We start from the raw sequence: 22,080 nt of genomic DNA on the forward strand, positions 1-22,080 counted from the left end.
GCAATGCTGAATTATCACACACACCTCTACAACAGTATGTGCAACCTTTGGACCTAACAGCTTCATGATACAGTACAGGAAGCACCTTTGAAATGTCAGAAAGAAATCAGGCCCTCACAAACCACGAATGTAGTTTCCCCTCTCATCTGGGGTGCGAACATTTTCAGCCTAAACGGAGTTTTTCTATTTAAGCTTTACATATGAAACACATAGGAGCTCAAAGAAAATCAGCAAACAAGTAAAGCTTGTTATTGCAGGTGTGGCCTCCGACTGCTGCCTCCCAGAATCCTTTGCAGGTGTTTATTAAAAATTTGGAAAAAAAAAAAAAGGAAAATTGAGGTGCGGGTGTTGATGTCTCTCCTCGTTAGCCGAATACAATCACTGATCTGAGCTAAGAAGCTGAACAATCACCAGGAAACAAAAATATGCCTGAGTAGCTGTGAGTATTGTGCACCTGATCAGACAGAGGTATCAGTACAGACAGACAGAAATGAAGAAAAACTTAGTTCAGCAGAGAAAGCATGCAAAACAGTGAGAAGGATTGCTGTGATTTAAGATCAACTTCAGAAACAGACTAAATCAGGAAAAGAAAAACTGTCAAAGTAAGAGAATTACGTAGTTCAGAGGTCTGCATGTAATAGAGGTGAAGTTGAGCACCGGCTCTATGGCTGCAGGTCAGCGGAGGGGTCAGGTGGGGGTCACTGGTCCGATCAGGTTGGAGGAGTCATGGCTATCAAAGCTGGCTTTCAGTGCAGAGCGGCAGGCTAGCACAGTGTTCAGGATGATGGCGTCTTCTTGTATCAGGGCAGACACACGGTCACAGAGCAGGAGGGTCAGGGTCACCCCCATGGGCCGGTCGGGTACAACCCATCCAAAGGCCTGGCCTTTAGTGTTCCCATAGTTCAGACAGGAGCTCCCAGCACAGTGCAGGTAGGAGAAAATGAGGCCGGATGCTCACATTTCAAATGTTTCAAAGGGGTTCCGTACATAATGTCAGGGGAGCAGTTGCTTGAATTAAGCCTCGCTGCTCATGGAAGGCAGCTTCAGTCGCGCGTTCTGAGCCCAGATCAGGACAGACGAAGAGGCTCAATAGTTTCTGAGAGTTAAATCCTCTTCTTCACTGGTCATCCCCTGATCCCAGGGCAACATGGCAATGTGCTCACTGCTCCTGCATCACAGACAATCATAGTTAGAGAAGAACGGGGAACAAAGTGCATTGCAAAAGCATCCACAACCCTGCACTGTTTTCACATTTTGTCATGTTAAAACCACAAACTTCAACTTATGTGACAGATTAACAAAAAGTAGTTATGCAATTGTTAATTGCAAGGAACAATTTACATGTTTTAACTTTTTTTTTTTTTTTTTTTTCACAAAACTCAGTGGGAAATTTCCCCCCCATTTTCTCTGATGCCCTTAAATAAAATGCAGTGCGCCTTCATAACTGACCAAAATCAGTATAAACACATCTGTTGTGTGAAAGCCTCTGATGTTTGTTAGAGAAAACCTCACAAGACCTTTTTCAGTCCATCGTTGTAAAACAGAAAAGAGTAAGGCCTGACCACAAAACCTACCAAAACATGGCCGTCCAGCTAACCTGACTGGCTGAGTTAGCAGCTCTCACAGCAGAAAGAGTAGCAACAATGCCAAAACCATAAGAGGTCCTGTTTGCAGCCTCGGATGAGATGGAAAACTAAGACACATCACCCCCCCCACCCCCAACCAACAAAAAATGAAACATGGCAGTGGTAGCATCATGCTGCAAGGATGTATTTCTTCAGAAGTGGCAAAGAAGCTTGTGAAAGTATTGACAAGGTGACTATTTGACGTTTGGTGACAACTGAAGGACCTGCACTTTAATTAGGGTTATCTTACTCAAAAGAGGAGAAATATGAAAACACAACAGTTTTCAGATTATTTGTGAAAATGATGCTTTATGAAAAATATGCTTCATCATAATTTCCCTTCCACATCCTTATGTGTATGTATTTTGCACAAAAAAACAACAAACTAATAAAATACATGGAAGGTTGTGGTTAAGACACAAAACTCGGAAGCATAAATAATTTTCAAGCCCTTTCAGGTAAACAAGGTTAAAGGTCAGTAATCATGCAGGAAAGTTAACTTGTTAATATGTCTGATTATTTGATTACTACATGGCTTACCTTTAATTTTTTATGTCCCTCTCCGTGAAAATAATAAAAAAAAAAAAAACTTTCATATTCCAATATTTCCAGTGGCTTGTAATTTTCCTTCATTCCTTCACTTCCACACATTCAACCCAGAGTGAGCTTAGAAGACGCCTTCAAAGTCCCAGAAGATCTTCGATTGCAAGTATCGTCTTCAAAGAAAATCGATCACCAACCAAACTCATCACTTTAAAAAATTCACCGTCTCTAATTTCTCCAGTGTTTGCATTTGTTCATAGCTTTTTGCTTCTTCTACCAACGTTGGGAAGAAAAGATTTTTTTTAAAAAGCACACCAAGAGCATCTTCTGTTTTACACATTTTTTTTTTTTTTTTTTTTAGGAAACATTGATAGTTTGTTGCATTAAAGGTACGTTTATACCCTATATTAATATATATAAAAAATTGTCTCCATAAATTATTCAACAATGTTCAGTAGATAAAATACCACTTGCATTTCTGTCCGGAAACACTCACTTTGTGCTTTCTGAAAACAAAACCAAGAACAAAAAATTGAAAAAGAAGCAGCTGATTTTTGCCGGAGGGTAATCCATATATATATTTGAAAAAAAGTGCCAGTTGAAATCTAACAGGTCTATCTGTGGCGGCTGGATATCCCGTTGCTATTTGCGGCGGCCGGTTCTTCAAGGTCGTCGTCCTCAAAACCGTGAAAGGTGGAGGTGTCGCTCTCTGAGGTGGTGCCAAACAGCTCCTCGGCTGCTGCGAATGTGCCGTCTTCCTTCTCCTCCCCACCACCAGCTGGGATGCAGAGCAGAGGGGGGGGCAACTTAGACCATGAGAACGTTACCTACGTAAACCATTCTGAGCATTTTGAAGTTGATGTAGGCGATTACTTTGTGCATAGGAGCAAGTTAACTTACTTGTGCATTGGCAGGCTGCGCAGGGAGACCCAGATTTACCCGTTTTCCTGTTTGCACCATGGCATTTATTACAGTAGTTGTTGGGAATGGTGGTTCCACCAGAAACCTTTGAACCTTGAAAAGATTTCAGGATAGAGTTCAACTTGAAGCAAGTTAGTTTTTTTTAAAAGACACATCCAAATGTGATCCTATTTGATGTGTTGTAAGGCATTTTATTTATATTGCACAATGCAGTTCAAAGTGCTTTACATGAATTAGAAGGAAATACAAACAAAACAACAAACCAAAAGAAAGAAAAGTATAAAACTACATATTGTTTAATAAGAATAAGTAGTCCCTATAAACTAGTAGGGGAATAGTATGAAACTAAATGTTGCTTCCAGTTGAGTTCTAGATTTGTACAATATAGAGCTAAATGTTGGTTCGCCATGTTTGATTCTTGTATCACAACAATATCCTATAACTTTGTAAATTTCAAAAACAAAAACACTGCTGTGTACTTTATGTGGTTGGTCAGAATTCATAAGTCATCATTATAAGATGGAACGTCATTTCATAATGCCATAATTACAATATAAAGTCATAGATTTTTCTTCCATTGCCTCAGTTATGAAAAAGTAATTTTTTTTTAATCTTCAAATTCATTATGAGAGTAAAAGTTTCATGAGATCATTTTATTCTTTGAAAAAAAACGTGACTACGTTATAATTTTAATAAAGAATTTATAATTTACACTTTTGCTGTCATTTGGTTTTTATAGTGATAATTATGTTACAAGTCTGTTATTAGATGCAAATTTAAATTTTTACTTTCAAAGTCATTTATTTTAAAACGACCTTTATTAAACACAAAGTTCTAGCTCTGTCTTTTAATAACTATAATTATGAGATACAAGGACATTTTAATTTCAAAGCCATTTTTAAGAGATTCAGTCATATTAATAAGACACAAATCTGACATGACTTATGACACAGAAACAAAGATCCAGAGTAATAATTTTGAAAAACAAGCTTAATATTTTGATTTTCAATTATATACTTCACATCTACAGAGTTATAAGTTTCACTTCGCATCTCTTAGTTGTGACCTAAAAATCTCAAAACTATGACTATAAAATTAAGAATTTCAAAAACAGATGTTCACACCTCACCAAATGTAAACCACTAGTACTTTACTACCAACACATTTCCCAAAGGCCAACATTTCAGAGCTTAACTTTGGGGGGTCTTACGTTTGTGCCGGTCAGTCTGTGGTGCAGTGGGGGAACGGGACGCCACCGTGCTTCTCTCCCCGGTTCTGTCCTCCTCGGCCAGGTGGGAATGAGTGTAGTGGTAACTGAGTCCTGTGCGGTTTCTGTATCGCTTTGTACAGACTGCAAAAAAAAAAAAAACAAAAAAACAGCACATTAAGCTCAACGTCTTGTTCATATTATAAACACAGCTCATTTTTATTGCGTCCGGAGGAAACAGAAAAAAAAAAAGAAATGACAGAGAGAATGACCCAAGGAAATATAGGAAGAAGCAAAAAAGGAAAGAAGGAAGGAAGGGTTCCAGTATTGGAGGAAGATTAAGATGCATCGCAGGAACGCATCTAAAAGTTGCCAAACAGTGGCTCTGGAGGTCTGGAACTGGAAACCCCTGATTATGACAATGAGGTAGAAAATAAAACCTGGAAATGCCAATATTTTCCTATACATATTTTTCTTTTCCACAAAAATCCAAACCTGGAAAACTTTTCCAGACTGGGTAAATACTCTGCTCTATGCTCCACACGGCCAGAGAAGCCCTGCTCACTTTGACAGTTTTTATTGCATGTTATTTAAAATACTTTATGGCTTTTACACTTTCTGAAGACCTTAGTACACCTTAATACTGGCACACTCAGTCCATAATACTTCCAAGCTTTGTAAAACTAAGTAACAAGCAACAGTGCTTCAACACGATTTAAAAAAGCTAAGTCAAAAGAAAAAAAAAAAAAAAAAAACAGAACCTGGGGCCAAAGTCTTTGAATTCTGCTTTTGTTTGTATCTGTCTGAAACAAAAGAAAATGACAGAACAAATAGAATGAAAATTGGTTACACAAGAAGACACACTGCAGTAAAATCCAACACCCTCTTGCTTGGATTTTCCACATGCAACTTGAATATGCAGGGACACCTGAGGTGATCATGACACAGGTCGCCTGGTTTCAGCTTAAGCGAACCAGCTGGATGCGACTGCATTAAGTCTGGGACTTCATGGTCTGTGTTTGTTTTTAAACTTCCTTTTGTTTTGGTTTTTTTTTTTTCAAAAAAGAACAATAGTTTTTCTGCAAAATACAGCAAGCTCATTATGTGCACAAAGAGTACTTTGAATGAACAAGTATTTATTTTTGCATATGTTATTTTCTGAAAATCATGACTTTTTTCTCCGCTTACTGTCACAGACATATGGCTTATCATCATCCAGATCTGTCCTCCTGCGGCCTGAACCCCGGCCCTGAGCAGAAGAAACAATAAAGTTGCTATTAATGACTCCAACATACACATTCAACCTCCGGGCAATTGCACAGATTTAAATATCATTACAGAAGAAAACTGCCACTTCAGTAGATGATTGCAGAGCGCCCTCCAGCTACTTACTCTTCCCTTTCCTCGATGTCTCCGCTTGGGAGTGTCCACCTCGTAGTCATCGTCGTCATTGAAAGCGTCTTCTGCTGCATCTGCTTCAAGAACCCTCTGAAACAGAAAGACAGAGAGATTTGAATGGAGCTGTAAATATCTGAAGCACAATTTGATATTTTAAAACAGCCAACAACCTTTTATTTTAATTTTAGTTTTAAATGGAGAGAGCAGCTTAACAGATTCCTGTTTCCTGTAAACAAGCCTGTTTCCACATGCTTCTGGTGGAATGTGTGATACTGAGATAAGTTTAGGTTTACCAAAGTCTTCACTGATAAAATAATGGACAAACAAAACAAAACAAAAAGAGCACTGAAGCTTTCTATTTTCTCTATATCTGACCCCAACATTTTATGTCAACTGCTCATCACCCAGATACATTTACTAACCAGGTGTGAGGCAGTCTGCCTCTCCAGCTCTCAGCTAACAAACTATGCAGGTTAGTTGGGAAAATTTAGCTGATTTTGTTTTGCAAACATTTAGGTTACATCGCTATCTGTATAACCTGGATCTCTAGCAGGCTCTCCTCATCATTCTTGGAGTTGTTCCTCTTGTCCAGACCTTCTCCTCGCAGAAGAGCCTCCAGTGTGGTGCCCTGGGTGGGCAAAGTGTCTCTGGACATAAGGCCACCATCTGATCGAAGGACAAAAGCGACTTATTAGGAATCATACGAATATCGCAAAGGAAAATGATCCAATCCTCTAGCCTTTGCCATTTATCCTCAATAAGGACTGACTGAATCCGCAGTTATTGGTTTCACATTGGCATAACACAGATAAAAACACAGTATCTAATTCTCCAATAGTAAAACATGGTGGTGGCAGCATCATGCTCCAGGGATGCTTTCCCAAAAAAAAAACATTCCTAATTTTGATGAGAAAATACATGGAGCTAAATAAATGGCAAATTTGGAAGAAAGCTGCAAAAGACTTGAGAAAACTTTCACAGGATAACAATACTAAACAGAGTTAAAATACTGCCAACATCATGTGTTTGCATGGCCCAGTCAATGCCCAGACCTAAATCCAATTGAAAATCTGTGGCAAAACTTGAAGACTGACATTCACAGACATCCTCCATTCAGTCTGACTGAGCAGTTTCATGACGAAGAATGAGTAAAAATTTAGTTTATAGATGTAGTAAGCTGGTACAAACAAAACCTGCAGCTGCATTTGCAATAAAAAGGCGATTCTATGAAACACCGAGTCTGGGGGAATGAACACAAATGTGAGCCACAATTTCCAGAATGTTATTTGGCATTACAAACCTTAAAACCATGTATTATTTTCCAAGTACTTTGTAATTTTCTAACAAATTAGGATACACTGAAGCTTCAGCTTTAACATGATAAAATGTGCAAACATTAAAAGGGTTGTGAATATTTTGCAAGGTATTTCCTCCTACAGTGTGTTTATGAACAAATATCGTAGGAGGCGAGCAGGTTCTGTAAAGCAAACAAAAGTGTGACAGGCAGACAGATCTTAGTCACACAAACTCTTTCCAAAAGAGAGCTGCATGATCTTTCAGTTGGTTTATGGATTGTAGCCACTTCAAAAGCCCAAGTCCCCCCCCCCCCCACTATCCAGCTTTCCATCAGCCCTTCATGTTACAACTACACACTAGAGAGACTTTTTGCTGAATATTAAGACATAAAAAAACAGCAGACTGCAGAGGTATGAGGAAGACAAAAGGTAGGAGTAAGGAAAGCAGATACCACGTGGCAGCAGCCCCTCACCATTGTGTCTGCACACGTTGACTTTCAACTCTCCGCGACGAGACAACCCCCCCCCCACCCCTCAGCCACCTCCACCCTCGCTCGTTCTCTCCCTCCCTCCGTCTAAACCCAAGGGAGCTGGGGGGCTAAAAATAGAGCTGGCAGCAGCCTGCAGCAGGGAGCTGATTCTGCATGCAGCCCCAGTCTCTTTAGCACACCATCAGTTAGACAGCGACACAGACGCTGGCTGCTGCCCTGTGCCGGCCACCTCTGGCCGGGTGCGCTACGTGCTCCGTGGACGACACGCCAGGTTCAATCAGGCTTCGTTTCACCTCTGCCGGGCTCCTGCAGACGGCACGTATGCAAGCCATTGTTGTTGGAGAGGGGAAGGGACAGCTGGTGGTGGTGAAGCCTAAGCCAGAGCGGGTGCAGAGGAAAACAATAGACAACAATGGGGTGTTTTTAGGAAACAAAGACTCAGCTCATGAGTTATTGCAGGATTTTGCTATTCTACTCCAAGATGCTTTTTTGCCCCCTCATTTTTTCAAACTTTCCAAAAATTGGGTTGGGTCTTAGGGATTTCTGCTAACACATGATAATGTTGCATCTTTTCACAGAAACTGTTGAAAAGATAAAAAAAAAAAGATGAGTTTGCATGAAAATCCCTCACATCCCCCCCCAGATTTGGGAAACAGAATGGAGCGGCTGCACGAGCTCAGCAACACTAGTCACAACACGGAGTCCGTCGTCGACTAATGCTGTGATAAAAGCCTCAAAAACAGAACAACAAAACCAATCAGCAAGGGAGCTGGAGAGTAGAAAACAGGCAGAAATGTAGAGGACAGCTGGAATGTGTTGAGTGAGTCGTTTCAAGTGGCAGCCACAGAAGGCCAAACTCCATTCCCTAACATTTATTAAATACTGTCTACTGTGGCCGGCCTCTGTCTCTACGCTCCCAGCAGTGGTAAATCTAATTACGTGTTCTACTTCTCACAAAACAAGTTTACCAGCCGTGGAGGACACAGCCACATTTCATTTATCTTCCGGAAAGAAGCAAAAATATCTGCCATCCCGCTCTGCGCGCTGAGAGAGAGTCATTCGCTTGTGGTGAGATCATTTCAGATCAGCACCAGTGATTTAGAAGCTGGTAGGAGGCGGAGAGTCAGGCGGGGGGGCGGAGATGGATGGGTGGGTGGGGAGGAGTCTTACCGAGCTGAAGGCCATAGATGCCCAGGCGGGGGTCCGTGGTATTGTGGAGCCGCCTCTTCTTCCTCCAGCAGCGAGCGGGGTATGTGTACATCTGCCCCGCTGCAACACCTGCAAAAGTAGATGCACACAGGTAAGACAGTTTCACCTCTGCAGCTGAAACTCCACACATGCAAATGGTCTGGTTGTAAAGAACAATTTAAAAAAGGCAGCAGAATAAACTGTAATTTTTAGCTTAACTAGCTGAATTAGGTAGGCAACTCAAAATCCAATCGTTTTCTGTTTGGAGTTGAAGATGCTGCTGAGGGAAGAAGACCTAAATCTGTGTTTTCTACCAAAGTAGTTCCAGTAGTTGACCATTAAATAGCTAATGCTAAATTTAGCTATTTAGCTGGCTTTAAAACTGGTTCTACCAAAGAACCAGTTCATTTTCGACGAACCAACAAACCAGCTCGCTAGCACATCATTACATCCCTAAAATCGCCTCACGTAAATATTTGATCCAAATAGTTCTACTCTTTATTTACTTTTCTAGAGGGCAGGAAGAAAGTTTAATCTCACAAATTAAAACATTCAACTTATCACTGTAAACAGATGACCTAACATTACCACTATAACTTATCAGTTATACTGATGATATTAAAAGGTCATGGTCAATTTTATCTTTAGGCAATGCTCATGCATCGACTCTCTTTAAATAGCAGGAAACAGAAGAGCACTTTTATTCCGCTACTAATTCAAATTTTTCTTATAGTTTTGTTTAATCTCTTTCCAAGTTCTGCAATAACAAAATGACATCATTTTGTTCTTGCAAATTTGTTCTCGACACGTCATCTGGGCATATTTTTTTTCTTTTGTAGTGTCCAACAACTATTGCCTGATTGGTACACAGACAAAGGTTGCAGTGGGAGGAACCAATGAGGATTTCTGCACTTGACTTCTTATGAAGTATGAAATGCACTGGCCAAATTGAACTTTAGTCCTGTTCATGCTACTTAAAGGGAAAAAATAAAATACTCCTAAAAAAAAACTGTTTATCCTCTGGCCTAGCTAACAGTTGATGCTGTTAGCTTAGCTTATCAAACCAGTGGTTTGATAAACCAAACCAGAGGCTGCAGTACTGAAAACACAATTAAATGGTTCTAAGCAAGAACTAGGACCAGTTTAGCAAGGACCAGTTTAGCAGTGGAACTGGTGGAAATGCATCCAATGCTGACATCTTTAGATTGCAATGCATGTCTGTGGTTCATCTTGGCTCCTATTTCAAGAGAGACTGAGACTGCAAGGATGAAGATATGGCAGTAAAGTTGCTCTGTTTTATCCTTTTGAGCTTCTAACCCGTCTGTTATGCAACATGCTGGATTTGGAAATACTGGCAATTTTCTGGAAATTTCAGAGTAAGGATCTACATTCTCTAGGCAATACATGCAGGCTGCTTTTAACAGGACCGATGCTAACAGTGCAGAAGGCCCTTTAAAATGTCATCCCAAAAATGATTTTTTTTCTTAGTTTTAATGCAACAGTAAAAGTATGTTTTACAGCAACTACTTTCAATTCATCACCTCTTCTTCCATTAAAAACAAAGACAGGAAAGCTAAAAAGAAATATCTTAAATGCAGCTCTCCAGCAGTCACCCCAAGATCACTGTATGGAATATGAATAGAGCAAAGAACTGCTTAAACTGCATTAAGTATTAGCATACTGTATAAGTACAATACATTAATGACCTCTATGCATGTAATATATTTGTCGATGCTTGCTTACTGTAGCAGAAAATGTTTTCAAGCACATAAGATGTGCTATTGTTATTAAGAAACTTCAACTAAGTTTTGCTGCCAAAACAGCAGTTGTAGGCAGATGAAATATTTTCCATAAAATGATTCTGCTTGGAAAATCTGGTTAGACTGCTCACTATCTGGGACCTACTGCATGTTTGCAAAGCAAAAAGAAGTCAACACTGTCTTCATATGTCTGTTTATTATTGTTTATTGCAAGTCACATCCCCACTGCAACATTCACCAGCAGTACTGTGTGTTTTCTTGATCTTTACCACAAATTAGTCTCTTAAAACCTGTTTAAAGACTTCTTTCTCTCTTACAAGAAGTCTTTGAACTTCTTGAAAGTAGTTCAAAGACTTCTTACAAGTCTTTAATTATAATTTACAATTTCAAAATTCTGTTAGAAGGAAAAAAATAGCCTATATGATCTCCACATGATGAGGTTGGAGTCAGAAATTGCCTGGACAGATTCTTTAATAAATACAATTATGATGACAGTCAGTACGGGCTGAGATCTGTGTATAATGGGCTGTTACTTAGAGAGCAAATAGCAGGTTTCTCCACAGTGAGTCAGGGAGATTATTACGGATCATCAGAAAAAAATTCAGCGCGTAGTCTGCAACAAGTCTCACACATTTTATTCACTGCTGTGAACAGCAGCCTCCAGAGTATAAAAGTGCAGCCTGACCCAGAACAGGGAGTACATCGCTCTGTGAATTCTGTGCCTCTTTGTGTGTGTGTGAGTGGGGGGTGTGTGTGTCGTCCTACCAGGGCTTCGGTGGTGGCGCTCCATCCAGATGTAGCAGTTGTTCTGGGCCACGCCAGTCTGAGAGTCCAGGAACGGCAGGCGGACGCTGCGTTCGGCACACAGGCGGGCATTGTAGCTGCGGCACTGCTCAATGGCGTCCTTATAGAACTGGTCGCCCAACCTTCAGCAGAGAACAACAGAGGTAAAGGCCACTGACAGTGTGCTCACATGCAGAACACAAACAAGCAATCACTTTACAGGATAACAGTAATTTCAATGTGTAAGCACATGAGCAAACTGGCATTCTGCTGCAGAGATCGTTTTGGTTATTGTGTGCCGAGTTTCTGCTGTTTCTGTGAAATAAATGGAAGATTTTTAAGAGTTTTTTCACAACAATTGTGATGAAAAATTTAAACTAAACTTCACTAGAGACAGCTTAATTAAACTAAAAAGTCATATTGAATTGACCCAACTAAAGCAAGTTAAATACAAATTGGTTAAATTAAGTTTGCCTTTATTTCAAGCTTGGGCATGTGACTCCAGTTCTTTCTGTACTTATAGGTAAGAAGGTTTTAGACCTTCACTTCCTAAACCAACTACAATAAAAGAGCCTTCAGACATGAATCTTGTGGTTTGTAGAGAGGCTGAATGTCTGGCTTTAAACTCCTTCTGTTTACTAATCTAGTCCATGGGCTTTGTAGTTGTGTCAAAGGGTGATATTGCCAAAATTCCTTAGCCAAAACCAAGACACATGGGTTAAATGCAGAGGCTGCACTTCTCCAAAAAAGAAAAAAAAAAGAAAAAAAAAACACGATGGAAGAACCATTGAAAGAAAAAAATTCAAAAAAATTAATAAGTTTTTGAAGTAGGAGTGGACACTTCTTTTAATATGCAATGTTGTTAATTTTAAGATTCTTAATTGATTCAGAATTGATAAAATTAGTTTCTTAACTTAGTTAAGTTCAAAATTATTCATAACCTTCAAAGTTGATTTTCAGTCATTTGACAGAAATGTATTTCTGATATTTGACCAGCTTCTTTTGTTGATCATCTTTTTTGTGATTTTTTTTTTTGTTTTCTTGAAAATTAAGATTCATATTTTATGCATTTCATCCACTTTATTATGAGTTTATTGCAAACCAGATAAAGTATGAATCCAAGTATGAATTTGAGCTACTGCTGACGGTCAGCAGGCAGAAATAAGGCCGCTACACTACTCCCTGCTATTTAGATACATTTCCAGGGAGCATAAATGACATCAGATGGAAAGTAAAATCTTCCCATGTTAATTTAATAGTGTTATTTACATATTTATTTAAATCAAAAATAATAGTCAATAAATGTCATTAAGTCCTCCATCTTTTCCTCTCAGGGTCATGAAGCTGATACAATCTTATAATGGTAATAATCAACATGCTATATCAACTGCAGCAGCCAAAAGTGTTTCTTTTCCATCTTAAATTTTCAGCAGCATAGGAATTTACAACAAAAACTTATAGAATGACCTATGTGTGTATCACAGTACTGTGAAAACACAATATATATTTTTTTTAATTTAGAATCTCATTGACATAACAATAAAGACATTTCTGTACACATCTGTTCACACTATTCATCTTCCAGTCTAACATTAAGGAGAAATTATGGACAAACCCCCCCTCCACCACCCCGAAAAAGCAATGCAACCCAATTACAACAGTTCAAAAATGCTGCTGCTCCCACTGTTAAACACATTATTACCTCTGTGGACTGAGCTATGCTGCTGCTGACTGTGTGTGAAGCTCATCACCGAAACAAAGACTCTGGGGGTTGATCTGAAGTCACTCCTTTGACCGACAAGCAGCTAAGACTGTCGCAGTTTAGCTCCACTTTTCTTGGTGCCACTGAGATTTTGGCAGTCCCTCAGGGTTTCAGTGTTAATATTCAGAGAGAAATGGGGGGTGGCTATTTCACATTCAAGCCTTCAATCTCTGCCACACGCCTGGTATGGTAATTAGCCTACTTAATTAATCTCAGCAGAATTCCTTGCACAAGGGCAGCTTCTGATTTACACGAGAAAAGATGGGAAAGAGGCAGCAACTCTTGTGACAAGGTGGTTTGTGCACCTTTTAACAGTTTGTTGTTCAATTACAGGGCCCAAAAAAAGGCAAATCAGAGCAAGTGTTTATTCTGGAATATCCTCCATGTGTTTTCAATTAGCAGGGCGGCCATTTTGAAGTGAAACTAATGAGCTGTAGGTTGTGAGTCATAGTGCAACTCTAAAGCTGAGACGAAGAAGCTGGAAGGGCGACTTTTCTGCATCCTTCATGCCTTGATCTTGATAAGGAAAACATCCAGCAGAAGGACAGCCACATCACGGACGCTAGACCTTAGAAACTCAAAGCTCTGGAGGAAAAACAAAGCTGTGTGTGTTTGAGTTACAGGAGAGAGGAAGCAGTCTCAGGTTCAGCAGGAGCACAGGCGAAGGTGAAGAGGCGTGAAGATGAGAGATGAAGAAAAAGGAGGCGGCAGGGGGGTGTAAAACAGCAAGCAGGCAGGTCAAGAAAAAGGCACACGGTACTGAATGCATTTCTCCATATTCTGATCTAATCAAGATATTTAATCTACTTAAACTAAGACTAATATTTCTTTCCACATCATTTCCACTTTCTTTTCATTTCACACTTAAAAACAGCTAGTAGAAGTGGTTATGAGCTCACTGACTTAGTCACCGACTTCAGACAAATATTTGACTCATAAAAATTACCACCACCAAGCTAGCCATAAAATGTCTGAACAATCAAATTTGTACCATGTGTTGCCTAAAAGTAGAGCTCCAATAAGAAGCTCTACTTTTAGGCAAAAGTAGTCACTCTTGTTTACATCTGGATGTAAATTACACAAAAACAAACAGGGGATGTGAACTTTCTTCCTCCAGAATGGAAACATTTAAAACTATAAAATGCAGCAAAGAGTTTTATAATTTTACAAAAGTAATCTTGTTTTGATTTTGTAAAAAAAAAATGTGTTCCCTAAACCTCTTTATTGGTTGTGCAACCCTTTGCACCAACATCCATCATGAAGCGTTTGTGATGACTGGCAGAGAGGATTTTACATCACCGTGAAGGAATTTTGTTTAAATATTTAGCTGTGGCCTTGCTGGTGTGTTCTGGATCACTAATGCATAAACCAACTGCGCTTCAGCTGAAATTCACACATTGATGAATGTTTTTTCGGGATTTTCAGCTAGTGGTTAAAATTACTAGAGCCATAAATCAAAAGAACAACTTTTGTCTCACCGTTTTATGAGATATTTTGCCAAAAGTCTTGATAAATATGTTTTTAGAAAACATGAGATGAGCTTTTAGGTAGCCCTATGTGGAAAAAGTCAATGTCCTTTTTTGTAATTACTTTTTTATAAAATCTGATTGATGATACAAATTAAATAACACACACACACACACACACACAAAGAATTAATGCTGAGGGTGAACCAACTGCAGTTTTCTGACCGATCATCAATCTTTAAAAAGCCTGATCAACCAATACAAATTTAGGCCAAAACCATTTTTCTTGTCTGAAAAGTGTGAACATTGCAAGTTGGTAGCTACACACATGCAGACATGACCCAGTGGACAGGTCTGCCAGTTGTTCCCCTCTCACATCAAAGGCCACAGTGGGTGATTTGTAGACCTTTGCATAGGTAGGTATGATTAGTGCAGAAGATTGGCTTCACATGTATCAGCCAATCGCCTAAAATTTAGGAAACCCTGGCTGATTTATTGTGCAGCCCAAATTAAAACCATGGAGCTGTCTCATAAAATACATGAACTGTCAAAATATGCCATATGTTCCCTGATACCAGAGCAGATAAAACTAACTCACGTGCTTTACTAACACTAACGTCGGCACACAGCTGCTATCGGACATAAGCTTTGCTGAAGTCTACGTCAAGAAACTTCAGATGGCTCAGGTAATTGGCACAGAGGTTTAGAGAGGGTTGGATGAGTAGCAAAAGGACAGATGAAAAAGTGGAAGACGACTGTCTGTGCAATGAGACGTCCTCAATCAGAGGCCTGCCACTTCAAGCAGCAGTGCACCAGCTAAGGTGAGAGATCTTTCTGACACCTGTAATGAGTGACAAGACCTACATGCCCAACGACACAGGAGATGAAAGAGACCCACACCACCTCCAGACAGCATGTGTTGCTTTTATCCCATTCTCAGACATTTATCTTTCTGTTCTGCAACTTTTAGGACATTTTCAAACAGCAGCAAAGTTTACAAACCAACAAAACAACAGTTACAAACTAATTCAGCTTTCACAAAAGTGCAGACGTGAGTGCCAAGATTACAAAAGTGAAGCAACAAGCTGGATAAATAAAACACTATGTGCAGCATAAAATTTCAACAAGCCGAAAAGAATAATGGTGCAATCTATTTATACTGAGAGGTTAGGAAAGTCAGAAATGACTAAATAGCCCTGAATTTAGTACTCAATAAGGTTTTTGCACACATAAAATACAGTGAAAGTCACATGCAGACAAATTGGGACAAATTCCTACCTTCCAGTCTATTCTAATGTGAAAACTGTGGAAAATAAATGCATACACTTTAAAATAGAAATGGGATTTATGGCTTATTGAAAAAGTTGTTGAAAAGACTGCTTCAGTTTTCTATGAATTGATTTTTAGGAAACTTGTTTTATCTAAGGAAATTTGTGAAAAGAAGCACAGGGTAGGATCGGATTTTTTAAGTGGTGAAACAAATTATTTACCTAGACTTCAGTGAAATTTTTATGACACATATTGCAGCGTGCTTTACAGTTTTTGTCTTAAGAAAATGAATCCAGAAGCTGCGCATTCTCTTTGACTTTGGCCATTTTCATTGACGTATTCCCCATGTTCCTGTTAGACTGCTGTGTACTCGGCAGTCAATTGAAGGCTGTGTGGGCAGGTCTGCTGAGGTAATGCATATCAAATGAGCACCACACTTGAAATCAGCTGTGCTTTTTCCCTTGAGCCCGTTCTCTGTCTCAACCGGTGTAGCAGCAAAGGAGGAGCTTACTCCTTTGCTGTGTGAAATGCTGCAAAAAAAAAAAAAAAAAAACAATAAAAAAACTTGCAACTCAATTATTGTTCTTGTTAATGTGCCGGCTAACACATTGGTTTCTTTGTAAATGTGAAGGCTGCACTAAATTTTGCATCTGCTTAAGGTCTTACACTTTCTAGTCTAAATAAACCACAGGCTTGTCGACACGTTGTAGACAATACAGTTTATTTCTAAGCAGCTTGTTATATTTCTGTACTATAAGAAGCTGCTGTACTACAAGCACAGCATTTGAACAAAATGTTCAAATGTTTGACACCTGATTTCTCAGTGAATCTCTAACGCTGTTTTCTTTTGCATAACTAAGTCCATAATTTAATTTTTAAAAAATTGTGTTTCAGAAATGCATATTTTGGTCCAGCAGCTTTCAGATTTCACTCTTCAGCTACAACTTCTTGTCTAAATATAGCAACCTCTTGTCAAATGCCATTTTAAGGAATCTAAAACTATCAGTGACTCACGCACAGTTGAAACTCCAGGGTTAATCTACAGAAGTAGCAATAACACACTTTGTTTAGCAGTCCAACAACAATTCATGTTTTAACAAAAAAAATAATATATATATATATATATATATATATATATATATATATATATATATATCTCCACAGTTTTCATAGATTGGTTTACATGAAGTGGCTAAACTTCATGTTTGTTTACCTGACACATTTTAAATTGTAAATCTAAAACTATAGCTTTTAAATTACAATTTTGTATCGAAAACTTCTCTACTCTTCATTGTTTGGAAATCTGAGTCATATTTCCCTAAAACTTGTACTTGCCGTTTGTCTGGCAGCCAAGTGGTGATTTTAGAAGAACCAGAGAACATGTCCGGAACATGTGCTTTACATCCTCACCGTCTTCCAGCTGAGTGGACAAGGTGAGTGTGAGTAGAATGAGGGTGAGATGGAGTAAAAGCAAATCTTGTGGCCAGTGGGGCCTCCACTATCAGCTTGTTTCTGTCAACGGTTCGCCGTGCCACATGGGTGCATCCATAATGCGAGCATGTGTCAACACACATTTTGCATATCTGGTAATGCAGCTCCCAGGAAGGATCTGACTTGTGAAAGCTCCAGTGACTACTTTAAAATGTACCCAAGAGAGTTGAGTTGCATATTGTAGAAAAAGTGAGAAAATCAAAACTAGCATCTTGCACGTTCTCTTTTAAGAGTTTCCTAAATTTGCAGGTGCACTGCTGCTTCACAGGAAGCCAGAACCGCCACATATCAAGTGAGGGGGAGGGCTTGTACAGAGTGACTGCATCCTGACAACAACCTCTGATTACACCAATCCGAACAACACAGTCTGGGTGAGGGCAGGAGCAAAACCAGACAGTACACCTCCACAATCGCTCAGCAAATAAACAGCAGGCCTGACTCACTCAAATTCTACTCAACCCTGTCGACGAGGAAGTCTGCAAACGGGGCGATGTCGTTTCAGGAGAGCTGCGGATGAAAGATAAGTCCAGCCGGTTGAAAGCTCCAGCTGTGGCTCAAATTTTAATGAGCAATTTTACTAATTAAATATCCCAGACTCAATTTTAATCAGCAGATTTTGGAGATTACCAACATCCTGTTCGCAGACCTCACACAATCGTGCAAGTTAGGCTCCAATGCTTCACCAGCCTCATCTTCAGGAAAAAAGTCAAACCAACATTTCATTTCCCCAAAGTGAATATTCTTAATACAAAAAAGGTCAAACTGTTCCACAGGACCGACACCCAATTAGTGTCAAGTGTGACTAATTATAATCTGACAAACGTGTGAAATGAAGTCAGAAACCCAAGACAGAGGCTAATTATAGCAGATTGAAGCACTTCATTAAACACAGCTTATAGCAAGGAGACATTCCACATCAGAATGCTAAAATTGCTCTGAGATGAAAACAGCAGCTCCACTGCAGACACATGAGGAAGTCTGTTGGGATGTAAGAGTGAAACAGTCCAGCAAAATAACAAGAAATACTTTTTAATAAAAAAAATAAATAAAAAATTATCATGACAAACACTGCTGATTTGTGTAAAAGCATTTAAGTGGAAGCCATGATTTTCCTGGGTAATTCCCTCATTGGCAAAACTGAAACATGGCACAGATGCAACGTTTTTTTCATTTTTTTGCAGTTCTTCCAGGGATAAAGGTGGGTAGTTATCTCCCTGCAGGCCTCTGTGAGTGTTCTGCAACATTTTAGGAATTACTCCGGGAATTTAAAATGAGCTTTTTTTGTAGCTAGGGAGTCAATTACCTCCACATGGAAAACCACATGTAGGAGAAAAGCACGACCAGGCCCAAAACTGTAGATTGATTTCTCTGCATAGTGGATCAAATTGTTCAAGATGTAAAGACATGGAGATAAAGACATATAGCAGCAAAAGCCAAAGTTGGACATAAAGGAAAACATCTGTAATAAACCTCATAGTGCTGCCATATTATTTATGTTTTGCTCATAGTTAGAAATATGTTTTTACTTAATGCATGTCCAACCTCCACACTAGTAGATTTTTTTTACTTTTATTTGATTGTAAAGTGACCAACATTCAACTGCAAGGACTGTAAAACAGCCATGGTTATATGAAAACATGCAAATTATAGATATACAAGGTAATCGCGCCAGCGATCATAAACATACAATTTTCAGCTTGAATGGGCCATACTGGAAACTTAATAAATAATCCTTTTCCTGGTCAGTGACCCCATCATGTTAAGAGTTACCAGGTCAGTAGTTAGAAAAGCTAATTAAAAGGAAATATCGACATTTCTCATGTCATTTTTTTTTTTTTTTTATTCTGGTCATTTGCAAATTTTCCACAAGAAAAAAGAAAGCATAAACCAAAAGTAGTTGAAAATGTTAAAGGAATGTTTATTTTATCTAATCTATACACCATTTTAAAGATTTCCTATGCAGTGCAATTTGACAAAAGAACAAAGTTAATACTTTTGTCAGTTTCTAATTAATATATTCTCTGTAATGAATAGGTTTATTCAGGCTTGAGAGCAGCACAGCAGCAATGTACAACATTATGGACTTATTTATCAATGAATAACCAGAAAACTAGAAATGCAAAAAGAAGCTGGCATGTGACCAGAAGCAGACAATTTTGTTTTCATTCGCTGGTTGCCCTTTTCTCAGTTAGCAAACACACAATATGCAAGGGCTAAGACATAGAGCTTGACAAAAACAGTGTGTGCGTCATTTAATGAAGAACATATTTTAGTATCAGTGCGGTGTATACAAGGAAGTCAATTAAAGTACAGATATGTAAAAACAGGACATATAGGGCACTGAGATCCCTGTGGTTCACTCAGGCTGCAGGAGAGTGAGAGACAGCAAGTCTTCAGCAGATAACAAAAAGGTTCAAATGGTTGGATTTCCAGTTAAAATAAGGACCCCAAATTCTGAGTTCTGCTGAGTTTTAGTAATGGTAGCCATGCTACTTGCTAACGTTAATTTTTTCCATAACACTTATGCGAGCAAAAATAGGCTAGTTATTTGACCTCTCACGCATCTCAATTTTACAAGAATACAGGCCGTGTCTGTTCTCGCAACTGAGGTTGCAGAACTCAGCATGGCCTACAACTCAGAGAATTCATCTGCTTAAAACCTGTGCGGGAAAATCCCACATATAGCACTGATCTCTGTCAAAAAGCCTCATGCAGGAAGGCTACCCAACTGCATTCAATACTTTAAATACAAATAAAGCTGTCGGGTGCCATCTTAAGCATGTTATCATCTCCATCAGATTCTGCTGATCAATGTATTCCTCCGATCAGACATGACATGATACGATGATGTTAAAGTTCTATGCGCATTGCTTTCGTCTGCACTACAATCCCTTTACTGTTCATAGTGGTCACAGGTTTATGACTACCTCCCGAGATGGTTCCAGAGCGCAGTATTGGTGGGTCAAATTCAAGCCCCGCTTCAATCTGCATCAAGGCCTTTTAGTTGATTGTGAGGTGTAATAAGCTCACAAAGATCACGGACCAAAAGGATCATCTGATAGGGGTTGATGATAGACGTAGTGGTTTTAGATCAAACAGAAGATGAAGGAATAACTGTCCCTATTTATGCATCAAAGTATAAGTATCTGAAGTATATCTGATCATTATTAAAGTACAAAAAGTGCAACAACACAAAAATTGCTGGTTGATGAGCTCATACACTAAAAATGATGGGAGTTCTTAGTTTTTATGGATTCAGTGAATAGGAAATTAGAAATTCTGTTTGTTTTTTGTCCAAATTTGTCTAATTCTGATCTCTGGTTTTATGATTGGTATATCACTACAAATATATTCATAGTAAATGTAGTAAAATGCAAACAAGAGTTAGCATATAAAGGTGAAGACAAAGAAGCAAAAGTAACAAGATTGGAATCAAAATGCAAGATACAATTTGAGCACAACTTATTTTTCTCTGCAGGGTTTGTGGTTGCTTTGTGGTAATTTTTTTCTAAGTTTGGTTCCTCGGTGAGACTGAGGCAACCCAGAAGCCCGTTGCGTGACAACTGGTCCAGGAATCTGCACCTTGATCCTCCACTTCCACTCCACAGAGGTTGCACGGTACCTCTGTGGAGGAGCAGATGGTTCTTCTGCTTCAACCCAGCACTTCCTCCCAGTTGGAGCATCTCTCTGACAGATGGGCCCAGGATCCTGGACCAGGCTAATCTCCAGCACTCCTCCACTTAAAGGCACAGTGGAACTACAGCTCTACCTCCTCAGTCCCCACTGAGCCAGGATCATTAGGAGACATCAATAAAGCCAGCCTGACTGCTGCTGTCACGTACAGCTGAACCGATCATGCATTAGAAGCTTTACTAAATTATAATGCAATTTTGCTTTAAAATGACAGGAAGCAGGAGGCTAAGTCGCAGTTATTCCACACTGTTAACATTAGAGAAACAGTACAACAGAACAAAGGATAAATGGGGGAAAAGATGGGATATTTCCTTGAAAGTCAGGGATTTAAATTACTTTTGCACACATTGTTTAATTATTCAATTTCAAACTAAAATTGCTGTCACTTTTTTGTAAATTCGCATGTCTTGCTTGCAAATACAAAATGCCTCCTCCCTTTCTCGCCCGTCTGCCTGCTTGCTTGCTTTGCTTTGACCAAGTCTTGACCACGTCTGCGCTCCATGCAGCCAAAGTTGACATGTCGACAATTCCCACAACTATAAGGGACTTTGGAAATACCAGGAGATATTCCGCTGCTGCCTGTGCCCGAGCCAGCTCGAAGGGAAATCGGCTTTTAATCATTCGCTGCGGCGAATCGGCACGTTGTCGACAGTTTTCAAATAAATGTACAGCACAGGAGAGGCGACACTCTGCCTGAAGCAGAGGCGAGAGAAGCCCCCTTCAGTGCTAAGATAATGTCAAGGAGCTGTGTGCTCGTGTTAGTCTAAATGCTGAAATTCGGCAAAATAAAAGAACAGCAGAGGGCTACTTTGACATGAAAGAAGTATAGAAAATATATTCGGACAGCTTCGCCTGCCTTACACAGACGGCTGGAAATGACGCACACGAACGGAAATCACCAATGTACTAAGTTGGCAGCAAAGTAATTATTCAGAATTTGATAAATGTCTAAATTACTTACGCTTTCAGTGGATTCTGAATGACAGCCGCCATTTTGCTAGAATGTAACGCAATATCGGCGTCTTGCAGTTCTGAGGGAAACCTAGGGCAACTGACCAATCGGAACGCGAGGCGAATTCGTGGACCAATCCACGGCAAGCGTGAGCGGATGGGGCGTGGCTTCATAGGGGTAAACTGTCAAAATTATTTTAAAGGGTTTTCCCTTGTATTCATATTGTACACAATTGA

At 39.4% G+C, this 22,080-nt stretch overlaps 1 protein-coding gene across 3 annotated transcripts; it reads right to left on the reverse strand.

Annotated features, from left to right (window-relative positions):
• Nucleotides 1-248: 248 nt before the first annotated feature.
• LOC106957461 (zinc finger protein DPF3-like) lies at nucleotides 249-21,957 on the reverse strand. Of its 3 annotated transcripts, none has more exons than XM_015048839.1 (11): nucleotides 21,854-21,957; nucleotides 11,194-11,354; nucleotides 8,651-8,758; nucleotides 6,233-6,360; nucleotides 5,689-5,784; nucleotides 5,485-5,545; nucleotides 5,058-5,099; nucleotides 4,300-4,440; nucleotides 3,069-3,182; nucleotides 2,665-2,946; nucleotides 249-1,168 (listed from the first exon to the last, which is right to left on the reverse strand). In XM_015048839.1, exons 1-10 carry the CDS (start codon nucleotides 21,883-21,885, stop codon nucleotides 2,783-2,785), a joined length of 1,047 nt encoding a protein of 348 aa, XP_014904325.1. In that variant the 5' UTR covers nucleotides 21,886-21,957; the 3' UTR covers nucleotides 249-1,168; nucleotides 2,665-2,782. The 3 variants fall into 3 exon arrangements, with proteins under 3 accessions (XP_014904325.1, XP_014904318.1, XP_014904333.1); XM_015048832.1 differs by having other exon boundaries at nucleotides 252-1,168; nucleotides 2,166-2,946; XM_015048847.1 differs by lacking the exon at nucleotides 5,058-5,099 and having other exon boundaries at nucleotides 252-1,168; nucleotides 2,166-2,946.
• Between the last annotated feature and the right edge of the window lie 123 nt (nucleotides 21,958-22,080).

Source organism: Poecilia latipinna, unplaced genomic scaffold, assembly GCF_001443285.1.
Source record: "Poecilia latipinna isolate Pla-1442-1.1 unplaced genomic scaffold, P_latipinna-1.0 Scaffold43, whole genome shotgun sequence".
Classification (NCBI taxonomy): domain Eukaryota; kingdom Metazoa; phylum Chordata; class Actinopteri; order Cyprinodontiformes; family Poeciliidae; genus Poecilia; species Poecilia latipinna.